This window comes from Malus sylvestris, chromosome 5 (genome assembly GCF_916048215.2).
Source record: "Malus sylvestris chromosome 5, drMalSylv7.2, whole genome shotgun sequence".
Lineage (NCBI taxonomy): Eukaryota > Viridiplantae > Streptophyta > Magnoliopsida > Rosales > Rosaceae > Malus > Malus sylvestris.
Window position 1 is genome coordinate 8,833,219 of NC_062264.1, and position 18,019 is coordinate 8,851,237.

Here is an 18,019-nt window from a genome sequence, read left to right on the forward strand (position 1 = left end):
TGTTTTTTGTTGGGGGTTGCAAGGGGAAGAAGATGAAGCTAGGGAGAAGAGAGGAGGGGAGGGGGAGGGACGAACTGAGGGTTGTTTTTTATTTTATTTTTTTACTTTTTTTTATTATTTTAATATTTAAAAAATATTAAATAATTTTTTTTTAGTTTTTAATAATATTTTAATGATTTTTTAATAGAAAGTGGGCTTCGAATCAAGCCACAGCATTTAACTAAAAAGTAAACGGTCAAGTAACGGAAGGTATAATATTAGACCAAATTCTAAAGATGAGGTATGACATTGTCAATTTTAAAAGATGAGGTATGGAAATGTTGTAACACTAATAGTTGAGGTAGTCTTTTGTACTTTACCCTATTAATTTTAGCAAAATAATTTTCGCACAAAATATTTATTTGTGTTTCTTAAATTTCTTTATGAGAATTTTTTTTTTCTTTTTTTTTTTTTGCCGGAAAGCAGACCAATGAGGATTGAGAAAGAAAGCCAAACCTCACTTCCCAAAATGGAAGAGAGCGCGCTTGGTTTCCCAAACAAAACGTGTCAATCATCGAACATAAATGGTACACCACATATTTTAATAGGAACGATGGAAAATTTTATTTTTTAAGTTATTAACTTTTTAGCACACATATCTTATCATTTGTTTAATAATATATAGTGTATCAACCAATGTACCGGTTACACTGCAAAATCTCTTTCTTGTCCATCATGAGTGTCCGGGGATTCCCAATTCCCCACGCTCTTCGTTATACTCGCCAACACTCTCTCTCTCTTCTTACAGGTGCCCATTCTGAACTGCCTTTTGTAACGTGAGCACCTCCTCCGATTCTCTTACGCTGGTCAACTGACTTTTGTTTGATTCAACAGACGAAATGTTGGCCTCACAAAGCGAGTAGAGTGGTCTCTACTCTAGCGAGTGGGTAGCGCGGTTAAGCCATTAAACCACTTGGCGGTTTCCTTCCACAGTACCACGTTTTGTCATATAAACTGGATTTCCACTTGTACAGAAAATGACTCTGTGGCTTTCCATAAAGCATTTATAGTTATAAATATAGGTACATACATCTGAGGAAATTAAGGAAATAGGGGATCTGCTACTGTTTTCTCTATAGCTTGTTTCTTCCATGTAAGCTCTCTACAGTTTATTATAAGCCTTGCTTTTTTGAGGAAAAAAATCGAAAGGGAAAAAAGACTTCTCTTTTGGGATAAATATGATCTCTGTTCTTTTGGATTTTTTTGGTTCTAGTTGATGATCTCCTTTTGCTTCATATTACTGTTATTTCAGGCATGCTTTTGGTCTTGTTTGCTTTAGGTTTTGATTACCAATTTAGGCAAATGGGACAATTTTCTTGAACATGAGTAACTAATTTCTCTATGTATCTACCGATCTAATAGAGAAGAAGGTATGGGGAGAGGAAAGATTGTGATTAGAAGGATTGACAATCCGACGAGCAGGCAAGTGACCTTCTCGAAGAGAAGAAATGGGTTGCTTAAGAAGGCTAAGGAGCTATCAATCCTTTGTGATGCTGAGGTTGGATTGATTGTCTTCTCTAGCACCGGCAGGCTTTACGATTATGCTAGCACTAGGTTAGATCTCTCTCTCTCTCTCTCTCTCTCTCTCTCTCTCTCTCAATCAATCTATCTATATATGTGTGTATATTGCCTGTGAACTTTTAGTTGGGTTGAGTTTGCAATGGAACTAGAGCTACTTGTTCGATATATATATATATATATAGACACAGAATATATATGCTGCACGTTCTAGCAAAATATTTGAGGTAGACTTGTTATATTGTACTAATTCAGACAACACATATTAGCTATTGCGTCCTTTTAATCTTCTTTGGAGCTAAACATTGTTCTCATGTGAAGATTTTTGCTTGTCCGAAGATGTTATTATTGCATAAAATACTTTTTTTATTTTTATGAATCTATAGATAGCCTGTGGAATTAACCGAAGATGTTATTTGGGTATTTGGTTGCCTCCTGTTTTGTGGTCATGGATTGTGTAGAACCTTTCCTTGTCTATATGCATAGAAATTCAGAAAGACATTATACCTGATAAGAAATTGCTTTTAAAAAACTTCCAAACGAAAAAAAAAAAGTTACAAATAAACATATGAAAGCTTCTCACATTGTGCTCTATATATATATATATATAGAGAGAGAGAGAGAGAGGATTCAACTATGATATATATAGGTAAGAGCTGATTATTTACATATAGTGATAAATAGACAGCATGGAGCTAATGCATGTTACAAGAAGTACATTGAATTTAGTTATTTAGTAATGTTCACGAAGAGGGGTTTCTGAGGCATGAACGATGAGAATTTGTAAATAAGTAGATGCATGCTTCTCCTTAATTACTTAGACGTCTTAATTAATATATATATATATATATATATATATATATGTTGCCTCCTCAATTGCTTTGTTTGTCCACATGAGGACACAGCTCTTAAAAAGACAAAGTTCACTTGATCGTACCTCCTTCAACTGGCGTCACCTCCATGTTGCACTTCATCAAAGTTTGAATGAGAAGTTTGTAGTTAGTTTGACAATTTAAAAACAAGTCATCTATGAATATCACATTTCTTTAGGGCCTAAACTGAGGAATAGTATGCAGGCTCGAGCTTTAGGAAATGCTCTTTTCTTGGTACGTACGAAGGAGGATGCATGATGGGGAAGGCGGAGTTTTTAGATGTTAGAATTCTCTACCTACAAGTTCTCACTCAATTGCATAAGTATATATATAGGGGGCGGTTCTGTGGCGACATAAAAAAGACACAAATTTTGAGACCGTTAGATTTGTACACTTTTAATGGTTGAATTGTAATCTTATTAGTCCAGTAAATTTCTTTTATTCAAATAATTATGGATTGGGTTTTTAACAAATTGTCCATGACACGTTTTCATATTTTGAAAATGCTGCATTATAGCTTCATTATCAATGGAAGAGAAAATATTGCTCTCAATACAAACCACCATGATATTACTCAACCATTGATTTATCATCAGTTACACAATAGACATTTCACAATACTTATAGCGAAATAGGCTCTCTCCACTGAAACAGTAGCAACCCCATAGATCAAAGTCAATGTGGGGTAGTAGAAGTTTGGGTGTTATGGATTGAGTTTGGCAGGATTGGGATTTGAAAATTGGTTGAGTTTGGGCAGGGTTTGCTTTTCTTTTTTTCTTTTTTTAAGTTGTTGCTTGTGTTTCTTTTTTTTTTTTTTCATACAACAACGACGTCGTTTTGGTCAACATTAAAAAAATTAATGACAAGGGCAACTCCTCTTAGAGGCATTTTAACAAACAGTTGGAGGGCATATACAAAGGACAGCTAAAACCTTCTAAGAGTAGTACCCAAGTCGTCCATTAAGATTCATCGGAATTTCGAGGTCAGCTGACCCCCCCTCCCCACACCCTTAATGGATCTACCCAGGATATAGGAAGACATCCTTTTCTTTTGTTTTTCTTTTTAACCAAGTGCGAGGGAGATTCTAACATGAGGCCTCTTCTATTTTTGGGAAGAAAAATATCTCTAAACCAAAAGCTACTAATTATTTATGAAGGTGAATGCAAATCAAGGCCAATAGAGATCATCATTTAAGCAACTGAAATGACCGAATGACCAAAATATATAACAGCATGAAAAAGCATTGCCAGATTGTTTAATAATCAAAAGGGGCTTGTAGCATTTGTTGGTGTATAACCCTTTAGCTGAAGCTTGGCAGCAAGAATCATGTCTCTATGTTTTGTTTCTGTTTAAATGTGAGTCATTGGATCATAGTCCACATGGCACTTTAATCTTGTATCTAGCCTAAGTAATAGAATAAGCCAAGTGGCATCATCTCATAGGATGATAGCAATGAATGGCTAAGATTGTATTGTATGTTGAAGAGTGAAGGATCTCCCTTCCTTCTTCATACAACGGTTAGATTATATTGTGTGAAATGTTTTTATAAAAATTAGAAGAGACATTCTGTGCAACTTCCTCTCTCTGAAACTCTCTCCATCTTTGAAGACAACCTCCATTGAAACACATACTAAAACCACACACAAACACTAACATGGCCTCAGAGCCTGGTTTCATCGTCTAATCTGGGCGTGAAATCTGTGCGATTGAGCTACATCTTTGAGCTTCAATCGAATCTGGAAATTGTGATTTCGTGTATCCAAGTCTCATATGGCTGGGTCCGGCAATGTCGAGCTTAGAGCTCTCGTCTTCAATGGAGAGAACTATGAATTTTGGAGGATTCGTATGACAACTATACTGAAATTGTATGGTTTGTGGGAGCTGGTAGAAAATGGGTTTGAACCACCAGATCCGAAGTCTGAGAAAGCTGTGGTCGATGAGACGAAGAAGGAGACGACGGATGGAGTGTCGTTCAGTGAGATCCTGATGAAGGATGCTCGTGCGCTTGGAATGATACAAGGTGCAGTATCGGATCAGATTTTTCCCAGAATCGTGAATGAAGAGACATCCAAAGGAGCTTGGGATGTTCTAAAGGGTGAATTCCGAGGAGATAAACAAATAAGAAATGTAAAATTGTAAGGTTTACGTAGAGATTTTGAATATACTCGTATGAAGGATAGTGAATCATTATCTGTGTATCTCTCTAGATTGTTTGATATCATTAATCAAATGAAAAGTTATGGAGAAGAGCTATCAAGGTAGAGAATTGTGCAGAAATTACTTATCAGTCTTCCGAAAACATATGATGCAATTTGTTCTGTAATTGAGCATTCTAGAGATCTTGAAATTATTGAGGTGCAAGAGGTTGTAGCTTCTCTAAAAGGATTCGAACAGAGGCTTGATTTACATACTGAGTCTTCGACTGAGAGGGCATTTGCAAGTTTAAATGTAGCATCTAAGGGTGTCAAAAGTGGTGGATTTTCTGGGAATCAAAGGTCTCAAGAGAGTTGGAAATCAAGGGGGAAAATTGGGATTATAAACCAAACCATGTTCAGAAGCAGAGTAATACTCAAAGGAATTGGGATCAAAAACCTAATTATCCTCAGAGACAGAACAATACTCAAAGGAATTGGGATCATAGGCCTAATTATGTCCAGAAGCAAAACAATGCTCAGGAAGTGCACAGGCTGTGGTAAGCCATGTCATTCTATGAGAGACTATCATGAGAATAAAGGAGTGCAGAAAGTTAATTATGTGAAGCAAATGGGAGAAATAGGATCACTGTTTTATGCCTGCAATGCAGTGACCGATGTGCAAGTCAATAACTCATGGTACATTGATAGTGGTTGTAGTAACCACATGACAGAAGATGAGAGATTATTGGTCAATGTTCAGAGAGATTTGACCTCCAAAGTAAAGATGGGAACTGGAGAAATTTGTCAAGTGGCAGGAAAGGGAACCTTGGTGATTGAAACTAAATTGGGAAGAAAACATATACAAGAAGTAATGCTTGTTCCTGGACTTGAGGAAAACCTTCTAAGTGTAGGACAAATGATGGAAAACGGTTATTATTTGTTGTTTGGAGGTGATGTAGTGAATATTTTTTATGGATGGTCACTGGACAATTTAGTAGTGAGGGTACATATGACCAACAATCGATGTTTTCCTTTGACAATGTTGCCTGCAACACAGTATGCACTAAGAGCAGGTATCACACATTGTTCTCAGATATGGCATAAGAGGTTGGGTCATTTGAATGAGAGGAGTCTCAAGGTACTTGAAGAACAGGGGTTGGTGCATGGATTACCTAAACTAGAAATGTCCCAAAGTGTGTGTGAAGGTTGCATGTTGGGTAAACAACACAGAGACTCATTCCCTTCTCAATCGACTTGGAGAGCTAAAGATCCACTGGAGTTGATTCATACCGATATCTGTGGTCCAATGCAAGTAGAGTCTCATTCTGGAAACAAATATTTTTTGTTGTTTACAGATGACTGCACAAGGATGTCATGGGTGTATTTTTTGAGAAACAAGTCTGAAGCATTTGAGTGTTTCAAAAAGTTCAAGGCAATGACTGAGTTACAATGTGGATATAAGGTTAAATGTCTCAGGAGTGATCAAGGAGGAGAATTCCTTTCTGCAGAGTTTGACAAATACTGTAATGGACAAGGAATTCAGAGACAATTGACTATGGCCTACACTCCTCAACAAAATGGAGTGTCCGAAAGAAAGAATAAGACTGTGGTGGAGATGGCAAAGTCAATGCTACATGAAAAAAACCTTCCATATGCATTTTGGGCAGAAGCAGTGAATACTGCAGTCTATTTGATCAATAGGTGTCCTACCAAAGCTTTGAAGAAGTCAACCCCATTTGAAGCTTACAGTGGTAGAAAACCTGGAATAACTCATTTGAAGATATTTGGCTCATTATGCTATGTGCATATACCTTCCAATCTCAGACATAAACTGGAACAAAACAGTCACAAGTGTATCTTTGTAGGCTATGGTTCAAGTGAAAAGGGCTACAGATTGTTTGATCCCATTTCAAGAAAGATTGTTCTCTCAAGGGATGTCACATTTGATGAGGATAATTTTTGGGATTGGAACTGCAATATTGAAATTGGAGTGACATTTCCAGTTATCACTGAACATAAGAATGCTAATGAAATCTGTGAAGTTGATGAAAATTCTCAGTTTGAAGAATACAATGTTTCTCAAAGTGAGAATGTGCCTGAGAGATCTCCAACTTATGATGATACACCGAAGAAATGGAGAAGTATCAATGAAATCATGGCTCAATGCAACATGTGTGTTATTGAACCAGAAAGTTATGAGGATGCAGCTAAAGATGATTCATGGAGGAGTGCAATGAAAAATGAATTGGACATGATTGAGAAGAACAACATATGGCAGCTTGTTGAGAGACCATATGACAAGCCTGTTATTGGTGTTAAATGGGTCTATAAGACCAAACTTAATCTGGATGGCACTGTGCAGAAGAATAAAGCTCGGCTGGTGGCTAAAGGCTATTCACAAAAGCCCGGAATCGACTATAATGAAACTTTTGCCCCTGTGGCAAGGTTGGATACGATTAGAACTTTAATTGCCCTTGCTGCACAGAAGAAATGGAACTTGTATCAATTAGATGTAAAGTCTGCATTTCTCAATGGGGTACTGAAAGAAGAAGTGTATGTTGAGCAACCTCAAGGCTTTGTGAAGGAAAGTGAAGAAACAAAGGTGTACAAGTTGAACAAGGCTCTATATGGCTTGAAACAAGCACCAAGAGCCTGGTATGACGAGATTAATGCATACTTCAATAGTGCAGGGTTTGAGAAAAGTTCAAGTGAGGCAACTTTGTATGTTAAGACAAGTAAGGACTCAGGTATCATTATTGTCTCTCTATATGTAAATGACATTGTATATACTGGTAGCAGTCTACAAATGCTTGAAGAATTTAGAAATGACATGATGAAACACTATGAGATGACTGACTTGGGCTTATTACATCATTTCCTTGGAATGGGTGTGCTGCAAACTGAGAACAGCATTTTTATACACCAAAAGAAATATGCACAGAAACTAATTGAGAAGTTTGGTCTGAAAGAATGCAAGTCAGTTGCTACTCCACTTGCAATGAATGAGAGGTTGAGCAAAGTTGATGGAAGTGAACCTGCGGATGAAAGAGAATATAGGCAGCTTGTTGGAAGTCTGCTCTATTTAACTGCAACTAGACCTGATGTGATGTTTGCAGCAAGTATATTGGCAAGGTTCATGCATAATCCCACTAAGAAACATATGGGAACAGCTGAGAGAGTACTGAGATACATCCAGGGAACAGTCGATTTTGGTATTGTCTTTGAAAGGGAAAAAGCTACTACCCTAATCGGCTACTGTGATAGTGATTGGGCTGGAAGTGAGGATGATATGAGAAGTACTTCAGGGTATGCATTCACACTAGGATCTGGTATGTTCTCATGGGCTTCAATCAAACAAAACACTGTGGCACTGTCTACTGCAGAAGCAAAATATGTTAGTGCAGCAGAGGCTACATCACAAGCAAAGTGGCTGAGATTTGTTCTAGAAGACTTTGGAGAAGAACAAGTGGAAAGAACTCAGATCTTGTGTGATAATACATCAGCCATTGCTATGGCAAAGAATCCAGTCTTTCATCAAAAGACAAGACACATCAACAGGAAGTTCCACTTCATCCGAGAAGTAATTCAAGCCAAAGAGATTGAGTTAGTGTACTGCAGGATAGAGGAGCAGATTGCAGATATACTTACTAAGGCTTTACCTAAAGATCGATTTGTGTATCTAAGGGAGCTACTTGGAGTTAAATCAGCCAAAGGGTTAGAAGGGAGTGTTGGTGTATAACCCTTTAGCTGAAGCTTGGCAGCAAGAATCATGTCTCTATGTTTTGTTTCTGTTTAAATGTGAGCCATTGGATCATAGTCCACATGGCACTTTAATCTTGTATCTAGCCTAAGTAATAGAATAAGCCAAGTGGCATCATCTCATAGGATGATAGCAATGAATGGCTAAGATTGTATTGTATGTTGAAGAGTGAAGGATCTCCCTTCCTTCTTCATACAACGGTTAGATTATATTGTGTGAAATGTTTTTATAAAAATTAGAAGAGACATTCTGTGCAGCTTCCTCTCTCTGAAACTCTCTCCATCTTTGAAGACAACCTCCATTGAAACACATACTAAAACCACACACAAACACTAACAGCATTTGCCCCTCCCACAGTATTATCTATGTAGAAAAGCAGGTTTATAGATTTCCACAAGCCCGTTTAAAACAAAATGTTAACAAGGATTACAAGTATATCCCCTATATGCTTGATAAACTAACAACCATAACGCTATGAATTTACTAAAAAAATATTTCACAAGATACCTGATTGTTGCATCTAATTGCCATACACTATGAATTTCTTATCAGCATGAAATCAATTATCGATCGTTTCAACAAACAGAGAGAGGAGCACCATCAACTGCTGAATCCTGCTTCAGAACTCAAGGTAACCACTCAACAAAAACAGCTCCAGTCTTCTTTATGCTGAATACCTGCAATTATACTATATACAGACATTTTATATATATATGATACCGTCCAATATGATAGGATTTTTACCACCTGTAAAAATAGCATAAAAATACATGCAAGAGAAGGTAATCATAGTATAGTCGACTCTAGCAATGTCGTTCTCTGCATGAATTGAATGAATAATTTATGTAAAAATCAAGTCTTAATTAATTATTTGAAAACAAAGTTTGGAAAAGCTTGATTTTTTGACCTAAAATATTAAAAATGAATTTAATTAAAAAGATTAAAGAAACCGGCAAGAGCAAAGAAACATAAAAGAAAATAGTTTTTGAAAATCAAATTGAGAAAACACTAGGGTTCCGCCGTCACCTTAACAGTCTTACATAGTTTTATCAATTTCCTACCTAGTTTTATCAATTACTTATGAATTACGCATGCAACTTTGAAGGTTAGGTTTTCCTAATGCATATTCTTGTCATGATATTCAAGCAAGAACTTATATTTAACACGCAATTCGTCTATGATATTCAGATCAAATATGAACATGCAAGACTCATTAAGTTTTGTGAAAACTCTTTGAAAAGCCATGCAACCCCTAAGACATGATAGTCATCCTAAGTGAAATTACTATTATTAACCACAAGAAGCAATACTCAATCCTCCGGTGATATTCTAACCAAATTGCATCCAATTAATCATTTAAACATCCTAATAGTAGTTAAGCATTAAGATATAGAGACAGTTTAAACATGGTGATTAATAATTTAAAGTATGCATGAATATTGTCATAAGCAATTAAATAAAGACTACATAGTCGTGCTAAGGCTTGTGGCCTAACCCTAGAAAAAGAAATTAGTTACGAATAATCATAAAATAAAAGGAATTTTATTGAAATGGAAAGATGATAGAAAACACTTTGTAAATAAACTTTAATTGTCAAAAGCCCTCTAAACCGACTTCTCCAAAATAGTGTGTAGAGAACCCTAATGGCTAAATACCCTTAGATACCCTTAGTTATACTGTTATTACAAGATAAAATTCTACCTAGAAAATGTCATAGAATGAAACTAGGAAACATAATAAAATAAACTAGCAAATAAAAGGTTTCCATTTAAAGTCAAATTCGGACTGCAGAGAAAATCAAACTTTTGACCGATCACATCAACTCTGATTTGGTCCCAAAAAGTCTCTTTTGAAAGCTAAAGACGTTCCCAACAAATTCTTAGAGGAAACCTTCCTCAAAATGTGTCATCTTGACCTTCAAAATACCCAAAATGTCAAAAAAAACATCAATATGGGAAAGATGCGCCCTAGGCCTTCTTTTCTTCGCCACTGTCAAACGGCTTGGAGTTAAATTCTGGAATTATGGAACAATCATCATGAAAGACTCACATATCTACTCTAGAATTCCTTATTTGACTAATTTTTTGGTCAAAGTAGATTCGCATGTACTACAATTGAAATATATAACAAAGCATCAAAATCTCACCAAAACATAACAAGAATAGGGGGAAATATATAGTATAAAATCGACTCGACAAGTACCCCCAAACTTAGCTTTTAACTTGTCCTCAAGCAAATCAAGACTCAAAAGAAAAATAAAATCTAACAAAGTAGTAACTTAAACAAAAAATTAACTTTGAAACAAAAACTTTCTCCTTCAAGTTGCCAGCATAGAAAACATTAAAAATCAAAACATATTTTCAAAAGTGCCAACTAATCTCAATAGTTTTTTAAAATCAAATTGAGAAAACACTAGGGTTCCGCCATCACCTCAATAGTCCTACATAGTTTTGTCAATTACTTATAAATTACACACACAACTTTAGGTTTTCCTAATGCATATTCTCCTATTGATATTCAAGCAAGAACGTATATCTAACATGCAATCCGTCGGTGATACTCAGATCAAATATGAACATACAAAACTCATTAAGTTTTGTGAAAACCCTTTGAAAAACCATGCAACCCCTAAGATGTGATATTCATCCTAAATGAAATTACAATTATTAACCACAAGAAGCAATACTCAATCCTCGATGATATTCCAACCGAATTGCATCCAACTACTTATCTAAACATTCTAATAGTAGCTAAGCATTAAGATAGAGACAATTTAAACACGGTAATTAATAATTCAAAGTATGCATGAATATTATCATAAGCATTTAAATAAAGACTACATAGCCATGCTAAGGCTCGTGGCCTAACCCTAGAAAAAGAAATTAGTTACAAATAATCATAAAACAAAAGGAATTTTATTGAAATAGAAAAAGGAAAGAAAACACCTTGTAAATAAACTTGAATTGTCAAAAGCCTTCCAAACCGAGTTCTCCAGAATAATGCGTAGAGAACACTAATGGCTAAATAGCATTATTTATATTATTACAAGATAAAATCCTACCTAGAAAAGGTCTTAGAATAAAACTAGAAAATATAATAAAATAATAAACTAGCAAATAAAAAGGTTTCCTATTTAAAGTCAAATTCGGATTGTAAGAAAATCAGACTTTTGACCGACCATATCAACTCTGATTTGGACCCAGAATTTCTCTTTTGAAAGCTAAAGATGTCCCCACCAAATCCTCAGAAGAAACCTTCCTCAAAATATGTCATCTTGACCTTCAAAATACCTAAAATGTCAAAAAATGTCAATCTGGAAAAGATACGCGCTAGGCCTTCTTTTCTTTGCTACGGTCAAACGGCTTGATATTAAATGCTGGAATTATGATACAATCTTCGTGAAAGACTCACAAATCTACTCCAATTGGAATTACTCCAAAATTCAATCGTTTGACTACTTTTTGCTCAAAGTTGATTCGCATGTACTATAATTGAAATATATAACAAAGCATCAAAATTTCACTAAAACATACCAAGAATAGGAGAAAATATATAGTATAAAATCTACTCATCAAAACACTAAGTAATAAGCTTCTTGGACAATGGTACTTTCATATATGTTTATACGCATGCATACCACTTGTTTAATTACGTAGCTCTATGGTTTTGCTTATGTATAGTAACAAACATTAATTAGCAACCATAATCCGTCCTGAGCAATGTTGGATTACATCCTTTCGGAGAGATTATAGAAAAGCAAACATAGAAATAGAGAGAAAGTTGTCTTCCTTATTCGCAAATTTAACTGTATGGAAAAGTACATGATAGGATTAGTCTAGATAGTTTGAAATAGCATTATGGACGGACATGCCCCATGTAATGAAAAAACTTTAGGGCAGGATTGCATTACGAGGGAAGGGAATAATTCAATTTCCATAGTTATTGGTAACATATGGTTTTGGGAAATGTAAATCAAGACCTCCCACGAGCATTCCTCGAGTGATGGGAAGAAAAATTGAAGAATCAAGTGCACAAAGAAAATCTTTGAGCTGAACCCACATGGCGTGGGCAAGCAATTTTCATATCTTGTGAAATCCATGAATAACGATGAAGAGAAAAAGGCGGCATAGTTGTATCCTAGGGTTTCAGTAAAATGTGGAAGCTACTAGAGTTTACCAAACAATGTTGAAGTTCCTTTCGAGTGCAAATATAAGGATAGTATAGCGGCACAAGTAAGGGTGTAAAACTACAAGGACTGAGAAACAACTTAGTAAAACCTTTGACTCTTACAAATTAGCATTAGTTAAAGACTCCTATGACTTAAAATGGGGGGTTTGAGTAATTTTGGAAAAGAAATAAAGACCATTAGAAAAGGGAAAAATTAGAACTATCTAAAAATAAACCTAATACATGAAATAGATTAGAAACATTTTTAGGACATAAATTTGACTTAAAATGAGCTAAGGCCTTCCCCTGAACATTCATGAATCAGTGATATGATCTTTTAACTTATCCTTTTCAAATGCACAACTAAGATGTTCACATATCTAGCATGGCATATAACTAGATTGTATGCCTCTCTTACTTTGCATGTTAGATGCATGACATATACATAAAACTTATATTTATAGGTGCAACCTAGTATGGCATATACTCAAATTTAGCATCTAGAAACTCATTAAGAACGAAGAGGATTATGAACATCACATGAACCCTAGAACATGGCATTTATCCTAGAACTTCATGGAATTAATTTACATAATTAGTTCTGAACCTAACCACATGTTGCTAATGAATGAAAGAAGATATGGTAGTCATCCGTATCATTCTCAACAAAAAGCAAACATAAACAAGGTAGCTAAGCTTGAAAATATTTGCTTGAAATGATTGAAACAAAAAACTGATTCTAGCTTGCACATGAAATTGATAAACTAAAACTGCATCATAACATTAATTCAATCATGTCTAGGGCTTCAAAGCAGCCCTAAATATCCATAAACTAAATTAAAAACATAACAAAATACATAAAAAGTTTGGAAAGCTAGAACTAGAAACCACTCAAGGCTGAAGACTCCTACTCTCTCCAGATTTTGTGTTTTTTCTGTTTTTTTTTTTTTTCTCCTCTTCTTTCTCCTTCTGATTATGTGTATTTTTCTCCTATTAAAAGGCTTACGAGTTTTTCTAACATGTGACACATTTATATCCTTGAATTGACTCTCATTTAGCTCATTACAAACAGCTTTTAGTATAGGAGTAACTAAAAACTAGCTGTTATCAGAATTTGTATCTGAACAGCTCATCTTTATTCTGTCATAACTTCTTGTCAAACCTCCAAATCACAAGATTAAATACCATCAGAAAGAAGACTTCCAGGGCTTTCCAGCCATATATCGCCCATTTTCTAATTCGTTCTGAGCATTTCGGGGCAAAGCTCGCAAGTTGGCTGTTCTGCAAGGGTCTTTTCTGGCGGATCTTGGGTCATTTGTGGGCTATGATCCGGTCTTGGGTGAGTTGGGCTTCAAACTATCCATTCTAGGCTCTTAAGATATTCAAAATAAAATGATTTCTTCAAGTCCTTACTTTCATCCTGAAATATAATACAAATAACAAAATACCTTGTAATGCCTAGAGATTTTAAGTCAAAAACATAAGTAAAAGAGGGCATAAAAGTGTAACTTTATGCACTCAACAAACAACTTTGCCGTACTTCTGAACAACTTAATTTAGGGCGAATATTGTCGTCAATTTTTCTTTAGTGGGGAAGATAATATGCATGGCAAGTAACACATCCTTCAATTTCAATAAAGGGTAAATTATCGGTAATGTTCTTGCTGTTTCACAATAGAATTACGTAGATACCTGCTCTCGACAACTTTGTACCAATACTAGTCACCGAGTAGCTTAAATAAGTGAAAAGACAACCTTCAGAGCAGACATAAGATGCACGTTTGGTATCAAACAAGGGATAATAATACTCACGAATGATAAAAGTAAGAGCGCATATATGGGATACACTTGCATGGCCCCAAAAACAATTCATATCTGCCTATATGGGATACACTTGCATGGCCATAAGCTAGAGAACTTTGAGAATTAATCCAATCTGTCTATATGCATGTTTTTGTTTGTGTGTGTGTGTGAAAGCATTTGATCAAGCGCATGTCTGTGTAAACATGCAAGGAGATATATTTCCTAAAAGGGTCATTTTAGTTCTAGTTCCTAATCAACCTAACTGTTAGACTAAAATTTTGTTTATTTAAATATTTTGATCGAGGTCATTAACATTGTTTAAGAAATTTAACTCATGTATTTATGCATTTAATGTCCCACAAATTATGAAATTTAAACAAAGTCAAATAATATTTTTAAAATATAATAAATACTTAAAAATAAATATTACAGTAATATTGTTCTTCATAAAATTATAGCAAGAAAATATTGTACCCAGAAAATTATTAACATATTTAAAAAATAACTACTTATATATTTTAAGACATAAAATAAATACATATAGTAAGGGTACATTTAGCAAAATTAAAAATGGGTACAAATAAATTAAAAAATATGGGTACAAATACAATAAAACTTTAAAAAATTTGGGCACAAAAAGAAATTAATATATGGGTACAAATTAAAATTGAAAAGAAAATTAGTACAAATTAAAAAAGGGTTGCAAATTAAAAATGGGTACAAACTAAAAATAAAAATATATAATAAAAAAATTAGCCATAAATAGAAATATATCAAATGTAACATTTTTAACACTAAATGAATATATTTAGAAATAAAAAAATATTTTATTATTGAAATAATTAATGACGTTTATTAAAACCTAAGGACCTTGATCAAAAATTGAAAAATAATAAGGTTTTAATAAATGGAGTAGCAAAAAAAGAGATCCGAACCTAATTTCTCATTCCTAAAAATATTACGGATAAAATAAAATATGCATGATTCAGATTCCTGATGTGTGCTTTTACAATGGCTAACATTTTCTATTGCTCCAATAAATGCTCATTTAGTGAGTCCATATTTCATGCATGACAACATTTATTGTATTTGTACTTAATAGTTTTGGCAAAGGGAGGTAGCAAGCTTGAGGCAACAATTGCGGTACTTGGAAGAATGTCACAGGTACAATAATTGCTTTATATTGAATCTTCAACATAGCCTAACAATTTGATTCAAGTACCAAAACATAACAATGCATATTTCATGTTGCTTATTCAAAAGGTATCAAACTAATCACGGTTCATCCAAATACCAACCCAATAACTGAGGTCCCCAATGAAGCCTAACAACACATTGTCCTACTCCTAAATGATCTGGGTGTTCCCTATGCTTCCTCCTTAAGCGATTTTGCCAGAGACCAAGTTTTAAACCAACTAAAATGCAAAATCTCTTCACAATATCCTGATACTATTACTTAAATATTGCTAAAACACTTGAGGTTTTCCCATGAAATGTGAGATAGTGATTTATTGGGGAAAACATGGTATCTCATACACCACAAAGTAACATTTAGTAAATATGAATTAGTTTGTGAGAACAATTAGAGTATACCCCCACACCTTCTGTAAATTATGCAGGCAGTTAATGGGGGAAGAACTTTCTGGTTTGAGTGCCAAAGATCTACAGAATTTGGAAAGCCAGCTGGAGATGAGTTTGAAAGGTGTCCGGACAAAAAAGGTATCAAAAGCCTTAGCCCTGATTATAGTCTTAGTTAATAATTTCATGCTCCCTTCTTTATATAGCACATGCATGGCACTCATTTTGGTTTTTTTTTCTTTCTATTATGCAGAACCAGATATTTGATGATGAAATAAAAGAATTGAACCAGAAGGTAAACTGGCTGAGATTTTTCCCAGTTGATTAATATTAATTCATTTTATTGGGGGTTAATTGATACTTATTAATGTTGTTTTTTACTTTATTTTTAGACAAATTTCATACATCAAGAGAATATAGAACTCTATAAGAAGCTAGACCTCAAAGGTAAAGAGAATGAGGAACTGCAAAAGAAGGTATTGTTTATACATTAAGCTCTGCTATTTAACACATTATAATTCATCAAAGGGGTGGAGAGAGGAAATGGTAAAGGGAAAGTGAGAGGAACCAAATGAGCTTAAAACATAAAGCCATTATGTTAATTATACTCATCAGCGAATGTGAAGATGTCTTCTCTGGCAAACACTAACACAGAATATTTTAATCTCAGGTTTATGAAGTAAGGGATATGATTGGAGGAAACAAAACTTCCCAGCCTCCATATAGCATCAGTAATGCATATGATTTGCATGCACCCATCCATCTGCAGCTAAGCCAGCCACATATTCAAACTCTGCCTGGGCCTCCACCTCAGAACAATGAAGTACCAACAAAGCAATCAAATTAGGGTATCTCCTAAAGACTGTTAACATATTATTTGCATACCATATTCATTCCAAAGGACAAAAAACCCCAAAAATAAATAGTAAGAAAAGCTCACTATTTTGATTATGCTATTAACATCTCTTCAAATTCTTCAACAGATTACAACCGCATTAGCAAAGTTGTTTCACAGTTGTGGATGGCTATGTCATAATGCAGAAACGTGCACCACAGTGAAAGCCAATCTTCTAGGAGTGAGATGTCATAATGCAGAAACTTGCTATCTTCATGCACTTGAAATTATTTCTTTGAGATAATCTTCCACTGTAAGTACAATAATCCTCCATGGCCATAAGTAATGCCTTATATTCCAAACAAAAGGCCCCCTTTTGTCCAGATATACCCATGCAAACCAATTGCGACTTAATTGCAATTCCACGATCACATCGCCGTTTATAAATCCAATCCTATCAACAGCTTCCAAGTGACTTTGAGCAAACAAACAACATTCACTAAAATGATAATGATTATAACATGCCACGTGAATCTGTCAACCAAACTGAACTGATCAAATCCACACGTCCACACGTCAAACATCCCAAATCAGTTTCAACTGTGCTGCTTGCTTCCGAGTTGGAGATATAGTTTGTATTCCATTTATCTTGTACAAGAAAATGTCAAAGATATTCATTACCAAAAATAATTATTATGATTAAAAACCATAATATTATCCTTTCATAATAACAAAGTTATTTTAAAAACTCTCTATCCAACAGTTTAGAATTCCGCTCATTTTACGATCTTGATCGCTCGGGCCGATGATGCAAAATTAGGTACAAACACATACTCATGCGCATTGTGCAGTACAATACAACCAATCTACAAAATATTCATATAATAGTGGATGATATATCTGCTAGGTTTTGTTACCATTTGAGCTCGAAGTAAGGATGTGCAACGATTATGGTGGGCGAGTAACTGCGGTTATTTATCTATAACTGTTTGAGTTCTTACCCACATAATCGTTTACCCTTTTTTTGCCCGTTTTCTTTTTCTTGAACAAGTTGAAAGTTAAAAAACGAATTGTCATCATTTTCTTTCTGATAATTGAACGCTGTTAATGTTATAAGTACATTTAACATGCATTTCTCTATTCTAATCCTTTAAGCCCTCACATCACTCTAGAAATTTATATAATTGTAAATGAACAATATTTTTAGCTATTAACAATGAAGGTAACATAAAATATTTTCTAAGTATCACGAAATAGCTAAACTCGTTGTGAAACTCAACCCGTAGCTGCAGATCAACAAGAAAGACCAATC

The 18,019-nt window shown here is 34.7% G+C and overlaps 1 protein-coding gene across 2 annotated transcripts; it reads left to right on the forward strand.

The window, feature by feature from the left end:
* Positions 1 to 1,021: 1,021 nt before the first annotated feature.
* On the forward strand, positions 1,022 to 17,092 carry LOC126621609 (MADS-box transcription factor 23-like). Of its 2 annotated transcripts, none has more exons than XM_050290148.1 (9): positions 1,022 to 1,132; positions 1,402 to 1,593; positions 8,877 to 8,955; positions 15,397 to 15,458; positions 15,914 to 16,013; positions 16,126 to 16,167; positions 16,265 to 16,348; positions 16,543 to 16,720; positions 16,856 to 17,092. In XM_050290148.1, the coding sequence occupies exons 2-8, from the start codon at positions 1,412 to 1,414 to the stop codon at positions 16,717 to 16,719; spliced, it is 726 nt and encodes a 241-aa protein (XP_050146105.1). In that variant the 5' UTR covers positions 1,022 to 1,132; positions 1,402 to 1,411; the 3' UTR covers position 16,720; positions 16,856 to 17,092. The 2 variants fall into 2 exon arrangements, with proteins under 2 accessions (XP_050146105.1, XP_050146106.1); XM_050290149.1 differs by having other exon boundaries at positions 1,407 to 1,593.
* The last annotated feature ends 927 nt before the right edge of the window (positions 17,093 to 18,019 follow it).